The 18,502-nt window shown below is 34.2% G+C and overlaps 1 protein-coding gene across 1 annotated transcript in view; it reads left to right on the forward strand.

Annotated features, from left to right (window-relative positions):
- Positions 1-16,490, forward strand: part of LOC133317596 (ABC transporter B family member 15-like) — a gene marked incomplete at its 3' end in the record, with an annotated part of 33,720 nt that extends 17,230 nt beyond the window's left edge. The window contains exons 9-10 of the mRNA XM_061519455.1: positions 5,889-7,263; positions 15,488-16,490. Of these exons, the coding sequence (XP_061375439.1) occupies positions 5,889-7,263; positions 15,488-16,490 (2,378 nt within the window). The remainder of the gene's footprint in view (positions 1-5,888; positions 7,264-15,487) is intronic.
- Positions 16,491-18,502: the final 2,012 nt, after the last annotated feature.

The raw sequence follows: 18,502 nt of genomic DNA on the forward strand, positions 1-18,502 counted from the left end.
CAACAATGGTGATAATCAAACTACCCTAGAGATGTTTCACTCAAACTCTATCTAGAGATCTCTCAAATGCAAAGCATAAAGGTTTGCTCAAACAATCAAATAATTCTCTCAAATTTGTGCTCTCAAATCTGACCTTTTCAAATCTAACCTAGCCTCCACCCACAACAATGAGTATATATAGAGGAGGTGGAAATTAGGGTTAGGGTTTTTAGGAAACCCCTCAAATGGGCTTGGGCTTAGCATTGAAGGAGGAAGCCCAACACATTTTTTGTGAGACTTCTCTTTATTTGCTAGAAGCCCTGGCAAACCGCCACAACTTTTAACTATTTGTTTACCTAGAGACTCTAGATCAGTAAGGTACTCTTCTCCCCGAAACACTTTCTTGGAGAAGAGCTCCCAGCTTTCTTCATCATTGAGAAATTGAAGGTAGTGTGGAGGATCTTGGCTGGTATGCGAGGCCACCTCTTTCAAACGACTAGTAATCAATAGTAATCAATATTTTGCTGCCTGTGTTTTCATCGGGAAATGCATCTTCTACCTCGTCCCAATCATCGGCTTTCCACAAGTCATCAAGCACAAGTAGATACATTCCCCGCAAGCATTCACGCACAAGTAGATACATTTTCCCCCGCAAGCATTCACGTATTTCAATTATTTACCCGGGTACACCCCTCCCTACCCGGGTAAATAATTCAAGTAATTTCTCAGGTGTCAAGAAAAATACCCGGGTACACCCCTCCCTACTCGGGTAGGCAAAAAATTTCAAAAAATACCCGGGTAGGGAGGGGTGTACTCGGGTAGGCTTGGTGGTCAACGGTCAAACAGGGGCAGATTGGTGTTATGTTTTTGGAGGGGGTTAAATTTTTGAAATAGTTTAGAATGAAGGTTAATTTGGTAATTAATTATTAATAAAAGGTTATAAGGGTCAAAAAGCCATCATGTTTGCATTCCTATGTCAGCTCTGGTAGTACAACTTAAATGTTGGTGACAATTTCTCTTTGTAGTTCAGATTTCAGAATATATATATATATATATATATATATATATATATATATATATATATATGAGGTAATATCCTTTGACACCAGTGTCAAATTTGAAATTTGACACCTCATCTGAGAGCCGTTAGATTAAAAAAGATCAACGACTCTAATTTGTAAGCAGGTGACAACATTGATCTTTTTTTATCTAACGGGCTCTCAGATGAATTGTCAAACTTCAAATTTGACACTAGTGTCAAAGGATCCTACCTATATATATATATGGGTCAGGATCATTTTACACCAGTGTAAGTTACACTTTCAATCTTATCCGTTGATTCTATTTATATCTAACGGCTAAATTTTTTTAGAAATGTGAGCCATTAGATACAAGTGAATCAATGGTCAAGATTGAGTGTAAGACTTCTAACTCTTACACCGGTGTAAGAATATCCTGCCCCTATATATATATATATATATATATATATATATATATATATATATATATATATATATATATATATGCTCTAATTTTCTCATATGGCATCAAAATTATTTTTTGTTGTTCTGACTCAATCAGTAATAAAAATACTTCTTATGATGTATGAGAAATATTTTTGCATGTTGTGATTCTTCGATTTGCGTATTATTTTGTAATAAATATGGGGGCCATTACTAATTAAGTCAAAACATGAAAAAATAATTTTGATGCCATGTGAGAAAATTAAAACATATATATATATATATGATCATTTGACACTGATGTCAAACTTTAAAATTTGACACAAAATCTTAATTGTTAATTTTCGCTAATCAATGATTATTATTTATTGGAAATTATTAGTTAAATAATAAGTTTGATTCCCAATAAAGAGTTGTTGATTGGCGAAAATCGACGGTTAGAATTTGATGTCAAATTTTAAAATTTGACACCGATTTCAAAGGATCCTGCCCCATGTATGTATGTATGTATGAAAAATATTTTCTAATGTTGTATGAGAATTGTTTTTTTCTAGACACATTTTTTAATAGATGTGGGTCTCACACAAAATGTGTCTATAGCATGAAATTGTTTTCTCCTATTACATATGAGAAAATTAAAAGCCACACACACACATATATATAGGAAAACATATATAAATGTTATTTATATACTGAGCTTACATAGTTACACCCCTTTTCGAGGAACAAATATTTGGTGCTACTAGGGGTATAAATAAGTTGAGTTGAGCCGAGCCAAGCTTTAGCTTAAACGAGTCCAAACCCGACAAACAATTGAATCTCATCTCACATCACCATCATTCCCATCCTCAAATTGGAACAAAGAGGTTCACAATTAATATGCCCTGACAAAATCCAACGAAAGTAAAAAAAAAAAAAACTACCATTAGCACTACTACCAGACCTCATGCTACTCCAGGAAAATTTAGCACTTACTCGAAAGTCCATCAGCACCTTCATATGAGCAATTTGATATAAAAAATAAGATTAATGATTTAGTGACATAAAAATATATTATTATTATAATAATATATCGGGCCAGTTCACGAGCTTTCAAGTCAAGCCTCATTAAATTAGGCTTGGACTTATTTGTTAAACAAGCTTTTTTAAAAGCTTGAACCCGTTTTATTTATTCAATAAGATAGGCCAAGCCAAGCTTAAAGCAAGCCAAGTCTAGGACCCTTGACAAGCCGCTCAACTCATTTAGGGTGTGCATGATAACCATTCTGTTCCCTGACACTGTTTCTGAAAAGAAACAATTCTTTTCTATTTCTGTGCCTTGGAATAGTTTTTGAGAAAAAAATGTGTTTGATAACATATTCTATTTTTATTCCGAGAATGAGAATTGCGTTTGATAACACAACAAATAATATAATAAAAAATAATTTCTATTAAATATAAAAAAATTTGGATCATCACTTTCCTTTCCATATGATGTGGTGGTGGCGGCGGCGGCATAGTGGTTGTAATGGTGGTGGTGGCAACAGTGGTGGTAGTGATGGCGACGGTGATGGTAGTGGTGGTAGTGATGGCATGGTGGTGGAGGTAGTGGTGGTAGCTGCGGCGATGGTGGAGAAGGTAGTGGTGGCGGAGGCGGTGGCTACGTCGATGATGGCAATAGTGGTGGTGGTGGTGGTGGTGGCAACAACGGCAGTAGTTATAGTGGTGGCAATGATGGTGGTGGTTGGTGGTGGTTATGGAAATGGTTGGGGCGATGGTGGTGGTGGTTGGTGATGGTGGTGGTGATGGTGGCGGTAGTGGTAGTGGTGCGATGGTGGTGGTGGTGATGACAATGGCTGTGGCGGTGGTGGTGGTGGTTGGTGACGGTGGTGGTGATGGTGGCAGTAGTGGTGAAGATGGTAGTGGTAATGGCATGACAGTGGTGATAACAGTGGCTGCGATGTTGATGGTGGTGGAATTGGTGGTAGCGGCGCTGGTGGTAGCGGTGGCATGGTGATGGTGATGGAATGGCAGTGATGGTGACGACAGTGGCTACGGCGATGATAGTGGTGGTTGGTGACGGTGGTGGTGATGGTGATAGTGGAGGTGGTGGTGGTGGCGATGGCGATGACAGCAGTGGCTACAATGTTGGTGGTGGTGGTTGCAGTGGTAGTGTGATAGTGATGGTGGTGATGGGTGGAGGTGGTGGTGATGGTGACAGTGGCTTCGTGGTGGTTGTGTTGGTGGTAATAGTGACGACGACACTGGTGGTACGATGGTGGCGGTGGTCGTGTCGGGATGATGGTGGTGGTGATGATGATAGAGGTGAAGAGTGATTGAGAAACAAATGTTTCTGATTTTGTGCCCGGGAACAAAAAGCAGAAATTTTTTGATTCTTTTTTCTGTTCCCCACACAAAAATTAAATCGATTCATCCCGGGAACAAAAAAATAAACCAATTTTACCAAACGAGTTTTCTATCCATTCCTGTTTCCGGGAACAGAAATTAAAAAAAATTAATTTCGAGAAGGTTGTCATGCACACCCTTATGTGCTACGTCCCATTTTCTTAAAGTGGAAATTTTTTATCTAATTTAAACTAACACTTTCATCCTTATTCCCATCTAAGTCCTAATTTTAGACAGATATATGGTACTACCGTAGCACTAAAGATTTATTTTCTTTTTAATGCTTTTTTATTTTGGAAAAAAACAAAAAAGGCTCCACTCGCTTTCCATTCTCTCTCTCTCACTCACTCGCTCAAGAGGGTACTTTGATTAGTTGACCCTTAAAATACAAGAAAAAAAATATCCTCGGTTTAATTCTTTTGATAAACTATTACTAATTTAATGTGACTGAAATGCATATGAAAAGTGTGTGCATTCAAGTCACATATCACCCTATGTGCTATTTGTGCAAAAGTTAAAATGGGTATGATATATGTCATGTTCTGTAAGAAGCATATGTGGGTATGCGCGACTTGAACGCACATTACAAAGAGGCACGTCTTGTATCACACTAATTTTTGCACAAGCCATGTCTAGAGGTGATGCATATGACTTAAATTCGTACACTTGTCAAGCGTGTTTCACTTGCATTAGATGAGTAAATAGTATGTAAAAGGAATTAAATCGGTAGATATTTCATTTTTTTGCATTATTCAAGTGAAAATGCCCAAGATATTTTTTTGCCACAATGAATACCATTTCTTAAAAATTAGTTTTATATATATATATATATATATATATATATATATATATATATATATATTTCAAACCTTTAAGAAGAATATTTATGCAATGAGTGAATATAAATAATCGAATCTACTTAACGAAAAAAATTTGATTTGTCTGCACCCTATTAATGGATCCATCCTTGTTATCATGTTATTATAAAAGAACTTTCTCATTCGGTTATAATTTTTTTTCCCTGAAAATATCATTATTTTAAATTAAAATTTAGGGAAAAAAGTTTCCGATGTTACTTTAGATAACTTTATCTAATGTTCATCGAAACGACGTCGTTTTGGAGTTGAAAAATTAAAAAATTAGAGTGATAAAGACTATTATAACCCTGAAATAAATTAAAATTACAAAAATACCATGATTTCTGTCCCAAAACGACATCGTTTTGATGAACATTAGATAAAGTTATCTAAAGTAACATCAGAAAAAACAAACCCTAAAATTTAATATAAAAACTCAAAAGAATAATAAAATTATAAATATATCTTATTTTGCAATAGTAACGGTTTTCAAATACTCTTTAACTATCCATACCGTAGTATTTATTTTTCAATTGTGTCATTATAGTAAACTCTTTATATGACTTATGTTTTTAAATCTTAACTAAAAATAAAAAATGCAGATTGAGGAGTACTTAGTGCCCATCAATATGTTAGTGTAAATTGCATTAAGATAATTCAATTGAAGAAATTATTCTTTTGCATAAATCTTTTTGTACCGCTACTGGTGAAAATCTTATTCAGTGTAATCTAATATTTTAATTTTTTTTGTTAGTGTAATTATTTAAAATGATTATTTAACGATGTGTTATCATTTTGTTAAATGAATTCAATTATAATAACAAATAATTAAAATGTTAAATTGTTCTTAAAAAGTCTCTCCTGGTATATAATTCAACAATACTATAAGAAAAAAAGAAAAAAACTAACGGCAAATCAAATATCAACCTGTGATTCGTGTCATGACTCAACATGGTTTTAGATTTTATTTTAAGGCCTTTTTTTTTTTCTTTAGGTTTTTGTAAGTTGATTGTTTGCTATAATATCTCGGGTTAAGTGAGTGTCATGTTGCGGGACCAAAAAAAAGTCCTGTTTTATGTTAGAAGAATAACTTTTTTATTCCTAGAACACGACACTCACTTAACCCTAACATCTGCCTTGTGATTAGTGAGTGCTATAATTGGTAACCATTTTTTCTGCTTTGATCTTTGCTTGTGGCGTTTAGGTAAGATCATTAGTGGGAGATAGAATGGCTTTGGTGGTACAAACTTTATCAGCAGTAATAACAGCTTACACTATGGGTCTTGTCATTTCATGGAGACTTAACATTGTCATGATAGCAGTTCAGCCCATTATCATAGCATGCTTTTACATAAGGCGTGTCCTCTTCAAGAGCATGTCCAATAAGGCCATTATAGCCCAAGAACAAAGCAGCAAGTTAGCTGCTGAAGCTGTTTCAAATCTTCGAACCATAACTGCTTTCTCTTCTCAAGACAGAGTCCTCAAAATGCTTGAAAAGGCCCAAGATGGCCCAAGCCAAGAGAGCATTCGACAATCATGGTTCGCAGGTATTGCACTTGCATGTTCTCAATTTCTCACGTTATGTACTTGGGTCCTAAACTATTGGTATGGTGGCAAGCTTATCTCAAATGGGTACATCACAACAAAAGCATTGTTTGAGAGCTTGATGGTTGTTGTGAGCACAGGACGGGTCATTGGAGAGGCTGGAAGCATGACCATTGACCTTGCCAAAGGTGCTGATGTTGTGGGCTCAATTTTTGCAATCCTAGATAGGGACACAAAAATTGAGCCCGATGACCCAAATGGGTACAAGCCTGAGAAGTTAATGGGCCAAATTGAACTCTACGATGTTCATTTTGCATACCCAACTAGGCCTAATGTGATTATCTTCCAAGGCTTCTCAATTAAAATTAAGGCAGGGAAATCAACAGCATTGGTGGGGCAAAGTGGGTCAGGCAAATCAACCATCATAGGGTTAATAGAGAGATTCTATGACCCACTTAAAGGAATAGTGACAATAGATGGTAGAGACATAAAGTCATATAACCTAAAGTGGCTAAGGAAGAACATAGCACTAGTGGGTCAAGAGCCAACCTTGATTGGTGGAACTATTAGAGAGAACATTGCATATGGAGCATGTGATGACAAGATTGATGAGGCTGAGATCATAGAGGCAGCAAGGGCAGCAAATGCTCATGATTTCATAGCTAGCATGAAGGATGGGTATGAGACATGGTGTGGGGACAAAGGAGTACAACTTTCAGGGGGTCAAAAGCAAAGAATTGCAATAGCTAGAGCTATTTTGAAGAATCCCAAGGTGTTGTTGCTGGATGAGGCCACAAGTGCATTAGATAGTCAATCAGAGAAGGTGGTGCAAGATGCATTGGTGAGAGTAATGGTGGAGAGGACCAGTGTTGTGGTGGCACATAGGTTGAGCACCATACACAATTGTGATGTTATTGCTGTCTTAGATAAGGGGAAGGTGGTGGAGATAGGTAACCACTCATCTTTGTTGGCCAAAGGACCAAGGGGAGCTTATTACACTTTGGTAAGTATTCAAACCACACATGCAGCTACAGGCAACAACACTTCAACTAAAGACACGAATTCCATCAACTAACAAAGCCAACTTAGGAAGTTGTCTTTCTTACTGTGTTTTGTAATAATATGCCCAATGGCATCCATGCTTAAATAGTGCATGTATCTATGATAATAAAGTATCATTCTTGTGACAAATTGGCGTGAAAATTTCTTTTCACCTCCGTGGTTAAAATAATTACTAACTTAATTATTATTTGGTTAAATTAAAATGTTAGTCCCTACACTATTTACAAATTTTCGGTGCCTGTATCTTATAGGGTTTGTAATATTATGTTCTTAAAAGTTTAAAAAATTTAGTCCCTACTATTAAAAATTTATAGTAGTAATCTCACTACTAGAAAAGTCTTTTATATCGACGGAAAAAATTCCGTTGAAATTATTGATGAAATTTTCAACAGAATTTGTTTTCCGTCCAAAATTTCGACAGAAAATAGATTCCATCAAAAATATTTCGACGGAAAAATAAATTCCGTCGAAGAATTTCGACGGAAAAAGAATTCCGACGAAAACTTTAGAAAAAAGAAAAAGAAAAGAAATTAAATTGTGTGGAGTTTAATCTTTGACGGAATCGAAATTACGTCGAAAACTCCACACAATTTAATTTCTTTTTCTTTTTATTTTTTTCAATCGTTTTCGACGAAATTCCTTTTCTGTTGAAAATCTTCGACGGAATCGAAATTCCGTAAAAAAACTCCACACAATTTAATTTCTTTTTCTTTTTTCAAAAGTTTTCGACGAAATTCCTTTTTCGTCGAAATATTTCGAAGGAATCAAAATTCCGTCGAAATCTCCACATAATTTAATATATTTTTCTTTTTATTTTTTCAAAAGTTTTCGGCGAAATTTCTTTTCCGTCGAAAACTCCACACAATTTAATTTCTTTTTCTTTTCCTTTTTTCAAAAGTTTTCGACGGAATTCCTTTTCCGTCGAAATTCTTCGACGGAATCGAAATTCCGTCGAAAACTCCACACAATTTAATTTCTTTTTCTTTTTCTTTTTTCAAAAGTTTTCGACAGAATTCCTTTTCCGTCGAAATTCTTCGACGGAATCGAAATTCAATCGAAAACTCCACACATTTTAATTTCTTTTTCTTTTTTCAAAAGTTTTCGACGAATTGTGTGGAGTTTTCGACGGAATTTCGATTCCGTCGAAATAAAAAGAAAAAGAAATTAAATTTTTTGGACTTTTCGATGGAAAAGGAATTCCGTCGAAAACTATTGAAAAAATAAATGAAAAAGAAAATATATTTGTGTCTTTTCAACGGTTAGCAAAATCAAACCTATCGAACTCAGCTAGCTCTGGGACAACAAAACATTGCTAGTGCTCTATGTTGTCATTAGATGGATTGTGCCGATTACCAAGCCCATTTATGTCAGTGGCAATGTGTGGCCTGATAAGTCGCAAACAAACACCTTAAGTTGTCTTGAATTCTAGCATATATGGTTTGGGCCCAATAAGTCATAATGGGCCTAAGTTGGAAAAACGCACATATTGGGCCAAGAAAGAATAGGTGGCATCATGGGTCAATTTGAAATTTGAATTTAAATATAGTCATTAAATTAGATTTATTGAAGATGGAGAAAATAAAGGAAACCAATCAATTAGATTTATTGGAAACAAATCAATTGGTTTGATTGACCAAAATTAAGGAAACCAATTAATTAAATTAATTGGTTGAAATTTAGAAAACCAATCAATTGGATTGATCGGATAAAATTAAGGAAACCAATTAATTAAATTAATTAAATTAAATTGAATTAATTAAATCTTGATAAATTTTACTTGTCCAAATTAATTTAAAATTTTCAATATTACATATAAAAATAAGAATTACATATCAAATAAAAAAGAAATTATATTTTTGAATTTTCAAATAAAAAATGGAATATCATATTTCAAAATACATATTTAATTTATCTTAAATAATTTTTTTCTATTTTTTAAGGATATTTATAAAATGAAAAATTATAAAGATAATTTATAAATTAATTTCAAAATAAATAACTTAAAATATTATTTCATGTAAATTTTCATTATTAATTTCATTTGATGATATCCCGATGAGGCATAGAAGCACTTTATTTGTTTAAAAAAAATAGTATTAATTTTTAAATTTAACAAATATGATGTAATTGCATAGCCATAAGATAAACTTTTAAATTGTTTATTTTATTTTATATTATATGTTATATTTATTTTTTACCACACATATTATAATCATTAAAAAGGTTAGGATTTTTCACTCTTTGTTACTTTCCTTATAACACCTTGTGGTTCTAAATTATATATTAAAATATTAAACATGGATTAAATGGAAGGATTAGTGAAAATCCTGAAAATTATGTCAAAATAATACAAAGAGGGTAAAACGGTAATTAGCCAACACGCAACCCTAGGAAGATAAAAATTGAGTAGAAGGTCTCAGATGATAAAAGTAACCCTGAAAATGGATTCAAAACGAAAAATTGAGTGGTTAGGCAAGTTTAAGAAAATTCAGTGAATAGTGTTTTTATCGGGAAAAAATATCGTGGTACAGTTGCACCGTAAAGCGTGCCGATTGAGTTTTGAGCTCTAGGTTTTGGATACAAGTTATAAATGGTATATAGGACTAGGAAATATGATTTCTGATGAAAATTGATGGAAATTAGTAAGTTTGGGGAAGCATGCCAACGACGCACGTAACAGCTTAAAACAACATTTTCTCCGAACGACCGGAAAACTCCGGATTCATCTAATCAAGAGTAATTAAAGGACAATGGTTAATGCTAAAAATTAGAGTTTCTAAATAGGTTATAAAATTATGGATGTTTAGTGGAATCAGAGATAGTTTTAAATTAGTTTGAAATCGCGTAAGGTGGCGGTGCGCTCACCTCACTTAAGACACATGTGCATATGCACAATTCATCATCTCCCACCCTCACTCTCTCTCTCAAAACCGTGACTTTCTCTCTCCTCACATCATTTCTCTTTCAAAATTTCTTCTTCCATTACTCACTCCATACAACTCCGAATCAAGAAAAGTTTGTGAACAAAGTTGTTGCAAATCATCATCAAAACACAACCCACCGATTAGTTTTCCTTGAAACCCTCACATTTGAGAGATATGGGGCAAAACCAGCCACGAAAATTGAGAGGATTTTTGTGATTTTGGAGTTGTTTGCTTAAGCTATTGCTTGAAGATCACTTGGAGGAGTTTTGTGACTTGATTGTGGGTAAAATTCAACACCTTTCATGGATTGATTTGATGATTTAATTTCATGAAAACGTAGAGCTTGTATGCTTGATTTATGGAGTTAGAGAGCTTGTAATAGCCCGTTACGTACCGGTATTGTTAACATTAATTATGATATTAAGCGCAGTTACAATCACAGCAATCCATTTATAAAAATACGTATAAACTTTTTCCGATTATTACGCGAGCATTTAAAACAATAAAACGCGTAATAATTAAAGCTGTGACAATAACTGTTAACTCTTGCGGAATATTTATTTTATCTATTTTTACATCACAGTATACTTATTATAAGTTACTATGGGGTTCCCATAAACCCACTTAGCCAATTTTCAAACTTTACGTTTCTACCTATTCGAACATGGTTCACTCCTAATTTTTTTGCGACCACACTGCTCGCAACCAAACCTTCTTCTCAGATTATATCTTTGTCTTACTTAATTCCCTCTTCAACAAGCTATCACACGCTCAATTGGGAGCTCATTTGCTCCGGTTATCGCCGTTTGAAGTTGGATAAGCAAAATAGCCAACCAACCCCAAAACAACTCTAAACCTCTCTCACTCCACGAATTACTGCACTCAATCCACTCATTCAATTGCTCTAAAATTATTACACCATAAACTAGACACCTCAATCTTCGATTTGATATATCATACGCTTAATTTGACTGAGAAACGAAGCGGGAATTAATTTCCCAAAACTGGACCAGAACTGCCACAGAGCAGTTTGCGTTCCTCCAATTTTTTCAGGTCTAAGACCAACCCATATTTTTCCCAAATTTTGACACAAGGTAGAGGACATCTCAACCTTCAAAATGGCGTATGGCACGTCCCTATTGGACCTCTATAGAGGGAGATATGCTCTCCCGAAGTTCGCCTAAAATCTGCCAATTCTACAGAAAATTCGCCAGAGTTTCCTTTGTTTTTCCAATAATCCCAAATTTGTACAAGATCATTTAAGCCTCAAATGTACCTAATAATCACATGATAATACAGTAATAATCCAATGGGTGGCACACACAAGGACCAACAACACCTTGGGGCACTTACAACCCAATCCAGTTTATAGTTATTAGGCAGTTTATACTATAGAGCTCACATTATATTCCTTACTTGTTTCAATCACAAAGGTCCCATTTACATGTAGTTTCACAACATAAGCATATAACCATAACTCTAACATAGGCCTAAAATCCTTCCATCTTAGTACATCATGCATCTCTTTTACATTTACAACATATACTTAAATATTACAACTTACGACTTCAACTTCAAATTACCCTTTACAATATTACAACTCCAATTACAAATTTAAACATAAATTCAAATGATACAAACTACTAGACCTAGGCATGCCAACATGAACAATATGTCAAATACTGAAATGCTCATCTATCACTCTGCGGGCCTCTTGCCCGCTGCTCCAACGCCACAGGTAAATCCTGAAATAAATGCCCCGAGACGGGGTGAGATATACGAATATATCTCAGTAACCCAGAGGTTCTGGAGAAAACTCTGCCCAATGGTTCATTTCGATGCATATGAATAGAATACAACAACCAATTTTTTAAAACGGGATATAGCAAGGGTTTTAGAGAAATGGGGAATATAAAGATACAAACTACGACGATACGGGATGGTAACCCCAATTCCACGTACGCCCTGGGCATATATAAGCCTATGGGTATCATCCAAGGTGCATTCAAAAAAACCACAACCATGATGCCCCAACCATCCAAAACGCCAAAGACATTCCTAGTGTGCTCCTACCCGGATCACACACCATGACCCACGGTCAACTGGAACTCCCTCCTGGAGATCTATCCAGTGGAAGTCCGAAACTGCCGGATGGCTAAGAAAAACTGTCTACTGGCCAGAGACTCGGTACATAAGTACCCATTGTAATAATGCATGCATGCTCATGTGTCCTACACTACTCATATACACTTCCTACCGTTATCATCAACTGGCAAGGTGGAACAGAAAAGGGGAACAAGCCCCAGTATCAAGAGGTTACCTTAAATATTGTTTTCACAAGCTCCGCAGCAGCTTATCCCTCAACTTGGTACACATCAGAATGCCTACACAGAGGACATTCCCAATCACTCATAATTCAAACAATACATGCTAATTTACAATTATACATGCATTGAACCAATTACTTACCTCAATCCACTTGGTCCAGGACCAAGGGCAACTCCCAGATTCAAGTTTCGGGATTCAAGTCAACGTACGGCAACCTATACAATCACGTACATCCATTAGTACGCGTCAAATAGCATCAAAACGCAAAATCACGAAATCACCCCACCCACACTTGGTAGGTTCGGCCATCCTAGGCTTATTTTCAGATTTATTTTTCTAAGTTTTCTTTCTCATTTTATTACGCCTCAATAGGTTGCCAAGAGGCTAGTTCAATCGTCATTTTTCCGTTTTACGACATTTACGCATCGTTTTGCGAAATATTTCACTCTAGGTTCTTTATGCCAACTAAGCCACTTATTATTTTTGCATTGATTCTTCCACTTGCCAATCACCACACAACCCATCTAATTACCTTTTTAACACATAATTCATCACCCAAACAATTTCCAACAACATCAAATCCATAATTTTCCTTTAAAGGCCAAGTTGCAACCTATGGCAATTCTAGGATTTCCATTCACTTTTAATCACTCCACACCTCACACAACCACATTATATCATCATATAATCATACCACAATTCATCAAACAATGTCTCAACACAAAATTCCAAAGTCCCAAAATCATGACCTCAAATCCACTAAGTTAAAAATCATCACATTTCACTTAAAATTTTCATTGCATTTCTAGCATTAATACATCATTCTAAGGCATTATCATCTAATAGACATTTTCCATTTGAGCTCTCTAACATCACATATCAACCATGCAAGGTCTAGGGTTCAAGATTCAAATCATCACATTCAATCAATTAAAATGCAAGAACACTCACCCAAATGGAAGGTACAAGACTCCTCCTAAACATACTCCACCATTAGAGCACCTAGAAGCTCCATGAACACAAATCTCCAAGCTTGAGTCGCGGCCTTGAGGAGGGATTTTCGCAAAATATAGCTGGATTCAAGGCTTGCCACTAGTGCCAATGTGTTTAGAAGGTCATTTCCAACAAATTTCAACACAAGAATCACTTGTATAGTATTATAGCATTGCATAAGCTCAAGTCATACACATCATCAAATGCATAAATGAATCTTGAACTAACAAGTCAAACATGCATCTAAAGGTTTTTCAAATGACTTAAGCAAAAAAAAAAAAGAGAATCATGGCATTATAACAGTTACATATTCATGGCCTTATACATCCGTCAAGAAAAGTCAAATCAAGTGGTTTAAATCGTTCAAAATTGGTTTGGAAAGAGTACTTACATAAAATATACTTTTCTAGTTAATTTCCATAACCAATCATATGCTTTACAAGTCATAGAAACCATATTGAAAGAAAGGAATTTTCGAAAATGTGTAAAAAGGTCACTGCCATGAAATATCCGGATATCTGACCAAGAATATCCGGATATCTGATACTGAAAATCCGGATATCACATATCCGGTTACGTGCGCGATGAATATCCGAATATCTACTGTTTAAACGGCTATAAACGGCTATAATCACATATCCGGATATGTGTTCGATAAATATTCGGATATCTACTGTTTTAAACGGCTATAAACGGCTAGTTTTCCAACGGCTAGTTTTCCAACGGTTATAAACGGCTAGTTTTCGAATTGGGTGCCTATATAAACCCCCCTAACATCTCAAATACATATAATTTGGTCATTGATCATTTACCAAGTCTTTATCACTCATTCTAGCTTGCTTTTGCTCACATATTACTCATTTTGATCATTGCATAGACTTGAGCTTATCTTTGTTGTTAGGCTATACACCTACTAGTTCTTCAATTTGTAATATCTGTACTTTGAGAGTACATATCCACTCTTTATCACCTTCATCTTACTTCTTGAATCAAAAGGGGAGTGAACCCTTGTGTTGGTCTGCCAAGAGACAGAAGTCTTGGAAAGGGGAGTGAACCCTTGTTAGTCTGCCAAGAGACAGAAGTCTTGGAAAGGGGAGTGAACCCTTGTTAGTCTACCAAGAGACAGAAGTCTTGGGAATTTGTAAAGGTTTGTCAAGCACCCGTGAAGCTTGACCGTTAGTGAAAGATTTGATCGAGCGACTTCAGTCTGGACGTAGGTCACAGTGGTAGTGACCGAACTAGGATATATCAAGTTTGCAAATCTCTCTATCCCTTATCTCTTGCATAAGCATTGATTAATTATTTGAACATATTTAAATTCATATCTCATCAAATATTTACCTGATCTATTTTTCTGTTATTTAGTCACTACACGCTGTAAATTATTTAAATTAAATAAATTAGCTTTTCATATGTCAAAGTGTACTTGAAATGATTATTTAGAAACTAGAAGGGGGCTTTTGCGAAAATTTTTGTAATACTCAATTCACCCCCCTCTTGAGTATGGAAGCCACATTCCTAACAAGTGGTATCAGAGCTTAATGCTCTATTAGAGGTTTAACCACCTAGAGTTAAATATCCTTGTTGGGGCTTCCAATATAATTTTTTTTTTAAAATAAAAATAAAAAAATGGAAGGCTTTGAATGTGATAAACCACTATTCTTTGATGGTGAGGATTTTGAATATTGGATGAAAAGAATGGAAGTTTTTATTCAATCAATTCATCTTTACATGTGGCATGCTGTAAATGAAGGTTTTTCTTTGAAAATAGAAGAATGCATGAATGATTTCAGTAAAAGATGTTTTGTCTTCAATCTTAAGGCTATGCAAATGCTTAGAAAAAGTGTATATGATGATGCATATGCTAAGATTAAACATTGCATAAATGCTAAAGATATATGAGATACTCTTATTGCTATCTATCTTGTCAATGATGATTATGTGCATGAAGATGCATATAGAGAGCAAGAATTGCAAAATCCATTGGAAGAAGAAGAAGATGATAACGATCAAAGAAGCTCAAAACCTCTTTGTGGCAATGATAACATTCAAGTTGATGTAAATAATATAAACCTTGATTATATTCCTTCACATGATAATTTGCAATGTGCGTATGATGATTTGAATGATAGCTTGTTGAACTTGAAAAATAGAAATTTGGTTTCAATACAAAGTATTTGCTTCATTGAAAATCAAATTGAATCTTTGAAAAATATATATGATTTTCAAGAAGAGAACATATCCTTGAACTATGAATCCTCAACCATTCTTAAAAATTGCATTGATGTTGATAATCAAGTTGAGGAACTATCATCTAAACTTTCCATAATTGATAATCCTACATGCTCATATTCCATTTTTGAAAATGAAAATAATAATGATACTTTTGTACATGGAAAACCTATAAATGATTGTGGAAATAATAGTTTGGATAATGATAATAGCAAGAAAGCCAAAAATTTGAAAGTTGAGCTTAAAAAGAACAAGTTATCTTGCAAACACATTGTATGTAATTATTGTGGTAAAGTAGGACATATTTCTCATTTGTGCTATCATAGAAGAAATTCTTGTATGAGAAATAAATCGGTTTGGGTTGTCAAAAATTCTATGAATGTTATTCCTAACCCTCAAGGACCCAAGATGAAATGGGTACCAAAAAGTCCTCCTAGCTTTTCCAATGTGCAGAAAATTATTCGAAATGATGGACTAAAAGGTCAAGAGAAAAAGAAATCATCAAGGAAAATGCTTCCTAGGCCTAATGATGGAATTATCAATCAAAGAAGTAATGGAACTTCAGTCAAAGCTTCTCACATGCACAAGATGGAACCCAGAAGGTTCAAAATCCAAAAAGAGAAGCAATGGATAAGAAAAAGTCTCCACTTGATTACAAAGGCCAAGGTATCAAATATCTTTACCTCTTATGCTTATTCATATGCGAATCCAATGAATATGAGGTATATATCCTTTAGGCCTTAGGTAATGGATAAAACCATATGTGCTAGGTTTGAATGTTGAAAATTATGAATGGCACATGATTATATCTATAGTTGTTCACTTATATGTTGCTTTCTGACATAGCTGAATTGTTTTACACATATCTTGAGTTACAGAAATTGTTTTTAAGTGAAACCAGCGGTCATTGAAAGATATCTTGATAAACTTTAGTTCTGGAAATTTTCATATTTTTTAGTCAAGTATAATGCTCCTAGAAATCTCGTGAACATGACTGTTCTGTCATAAACTCTGTTCTTGACTAGTTTACTTAAAATGAGCATAACTTGAGCTATACAAATCCTTTGAGCATGAAAACAAAGGCATTACAAAGATAGCTCAATCAATTTTAATACTGAAAATTTTTAGAATTTTTAGATGTGTACATTATTCCAGTAAATTCGTGATTGTGACTGTTATGTTAAATTCTCTATTTCTAGTGTAGTAAATTTAACTGATCATATCTTGAGCTATAGAACTCCGATTGACATGATATATATCTTGTTAGAAAGCTTGAGATGTGTACTATAACATATCCAAAATTCAGAATTTTTGAAGTACTGATTAATTCCCACTTTTAATTACAAGATTACGAGTTTTTGAAAAAGAAACTGTGAAAATGTTATTGACTTTGAGCCTAGTGCTAAATTGATTATTTAACTTATTATGCTCAATTTGTGTGTGATATTATTGATCTTTATGAGAGCATAATAAATTGATGATCAATGACTAACCCTTATGGATCTAAAGCGGATACCAAAAGTGCTTTGAATTATAGGATTACAACTATGTCAAGAATGTATTCAAATGAAATAAGTTTATTCAACTTGAGGCTTGAAAAGCATGAAAGTATCCAACATCTAAGAAGAGATGCAAGCATGATAAAGTACAAGGATATTCATGATAATCTCAAGGAGCCATATTCTAAATTGAAAGAATTCAAATTCGGTCATTTCTATCCCTCTTTGTGCTCTAAATGCTATATACATGATAATTAGGGAATTCTTTGATATTTAGTTGATATATTCTATTGATTGTGTTATTTTAGCAATAGGCCCTAATTGTTATTATATATGCTAGTAGGCACATGTATTTGTTACAATAGCATGATAATCTTTTTTGAGATTGACCTTTAGAGTATATCCTTGTTTTTACTTGGAGTTATACATGCACAAAAATAATTTGACTTCTTTTTTATGTGCTTAAATGTATCACATGCTTACTTGAAGGTTAGTAAATTAAATATCTTCTTGTATTAATTGCTTGACATATGTTATACACTTAAAACAAGAAAAATGTGTGTAAAATGCTAATTCCATGATCTTTCAAGTATTAGTTTTTGAAAAGAAGTTGTATCATTTGGATTGGCATGTGATTGTGTTTAAAACTGCTCATATATAATAACATGACTTATATGATCATTACTTGCTTCAAAATGTCCCAATATGTTTTGATGATGGTCATATATTTCTTGCTAATCTTGAATCATGCTTTGACTATGCTTAAATATATATTTTAAGATGCAAGAGCATATGTGCTTCATTTATGTTTGAATATATATTTATGATTGATAATATGATAAATGGCTTATGTTGTACATCAATCTAATTTATGCTTGGAGATGTGCTTAAATAATATTTGTTGCTAACCTTTGATTTGAAAAGCTTTAAGAGTTAATTCTTCAATTGGTAATCAAATATGGCAACCAAATATTGAAGTGCCAAGCATATGTGGACAAAAAAAAAAGAGATGAATGAAGAGCACCAAAAGAGACTTTCTTCACTTGCTCACAAATGGAAAACTCAAAGGAAGAAAGCTCCTAAGATCACCATGCATAAGGAGCGTCACATCATATTTGATCTCGATAAGTATCACTATCTCTTACTCTTATGAAATTCTATAGTATGGATAATATGATACTTGCTCCTTCCTTACATGAGATGGAACTTTAATCAATAATCATCTTGCTTCTAAA

Source organism: Gastrolobium bilobum, unplaced genomic scaffold (assembly GCF_033153095.1).
Source record: "Gastrolobium bilobum isolate Gb01-03AN ecotype WA unplaced genomic scaffold, APGP_CSIRO_Gbil_v1 utg122362, whole genome shotgun sequence".
Lineage (NCBI taxonomy): Eukaryota > Viridiplantae > Streptophyta > Magnoliopsida > Fabales > Fabaceae > Gastrolobium > Gastrolobium bilobum.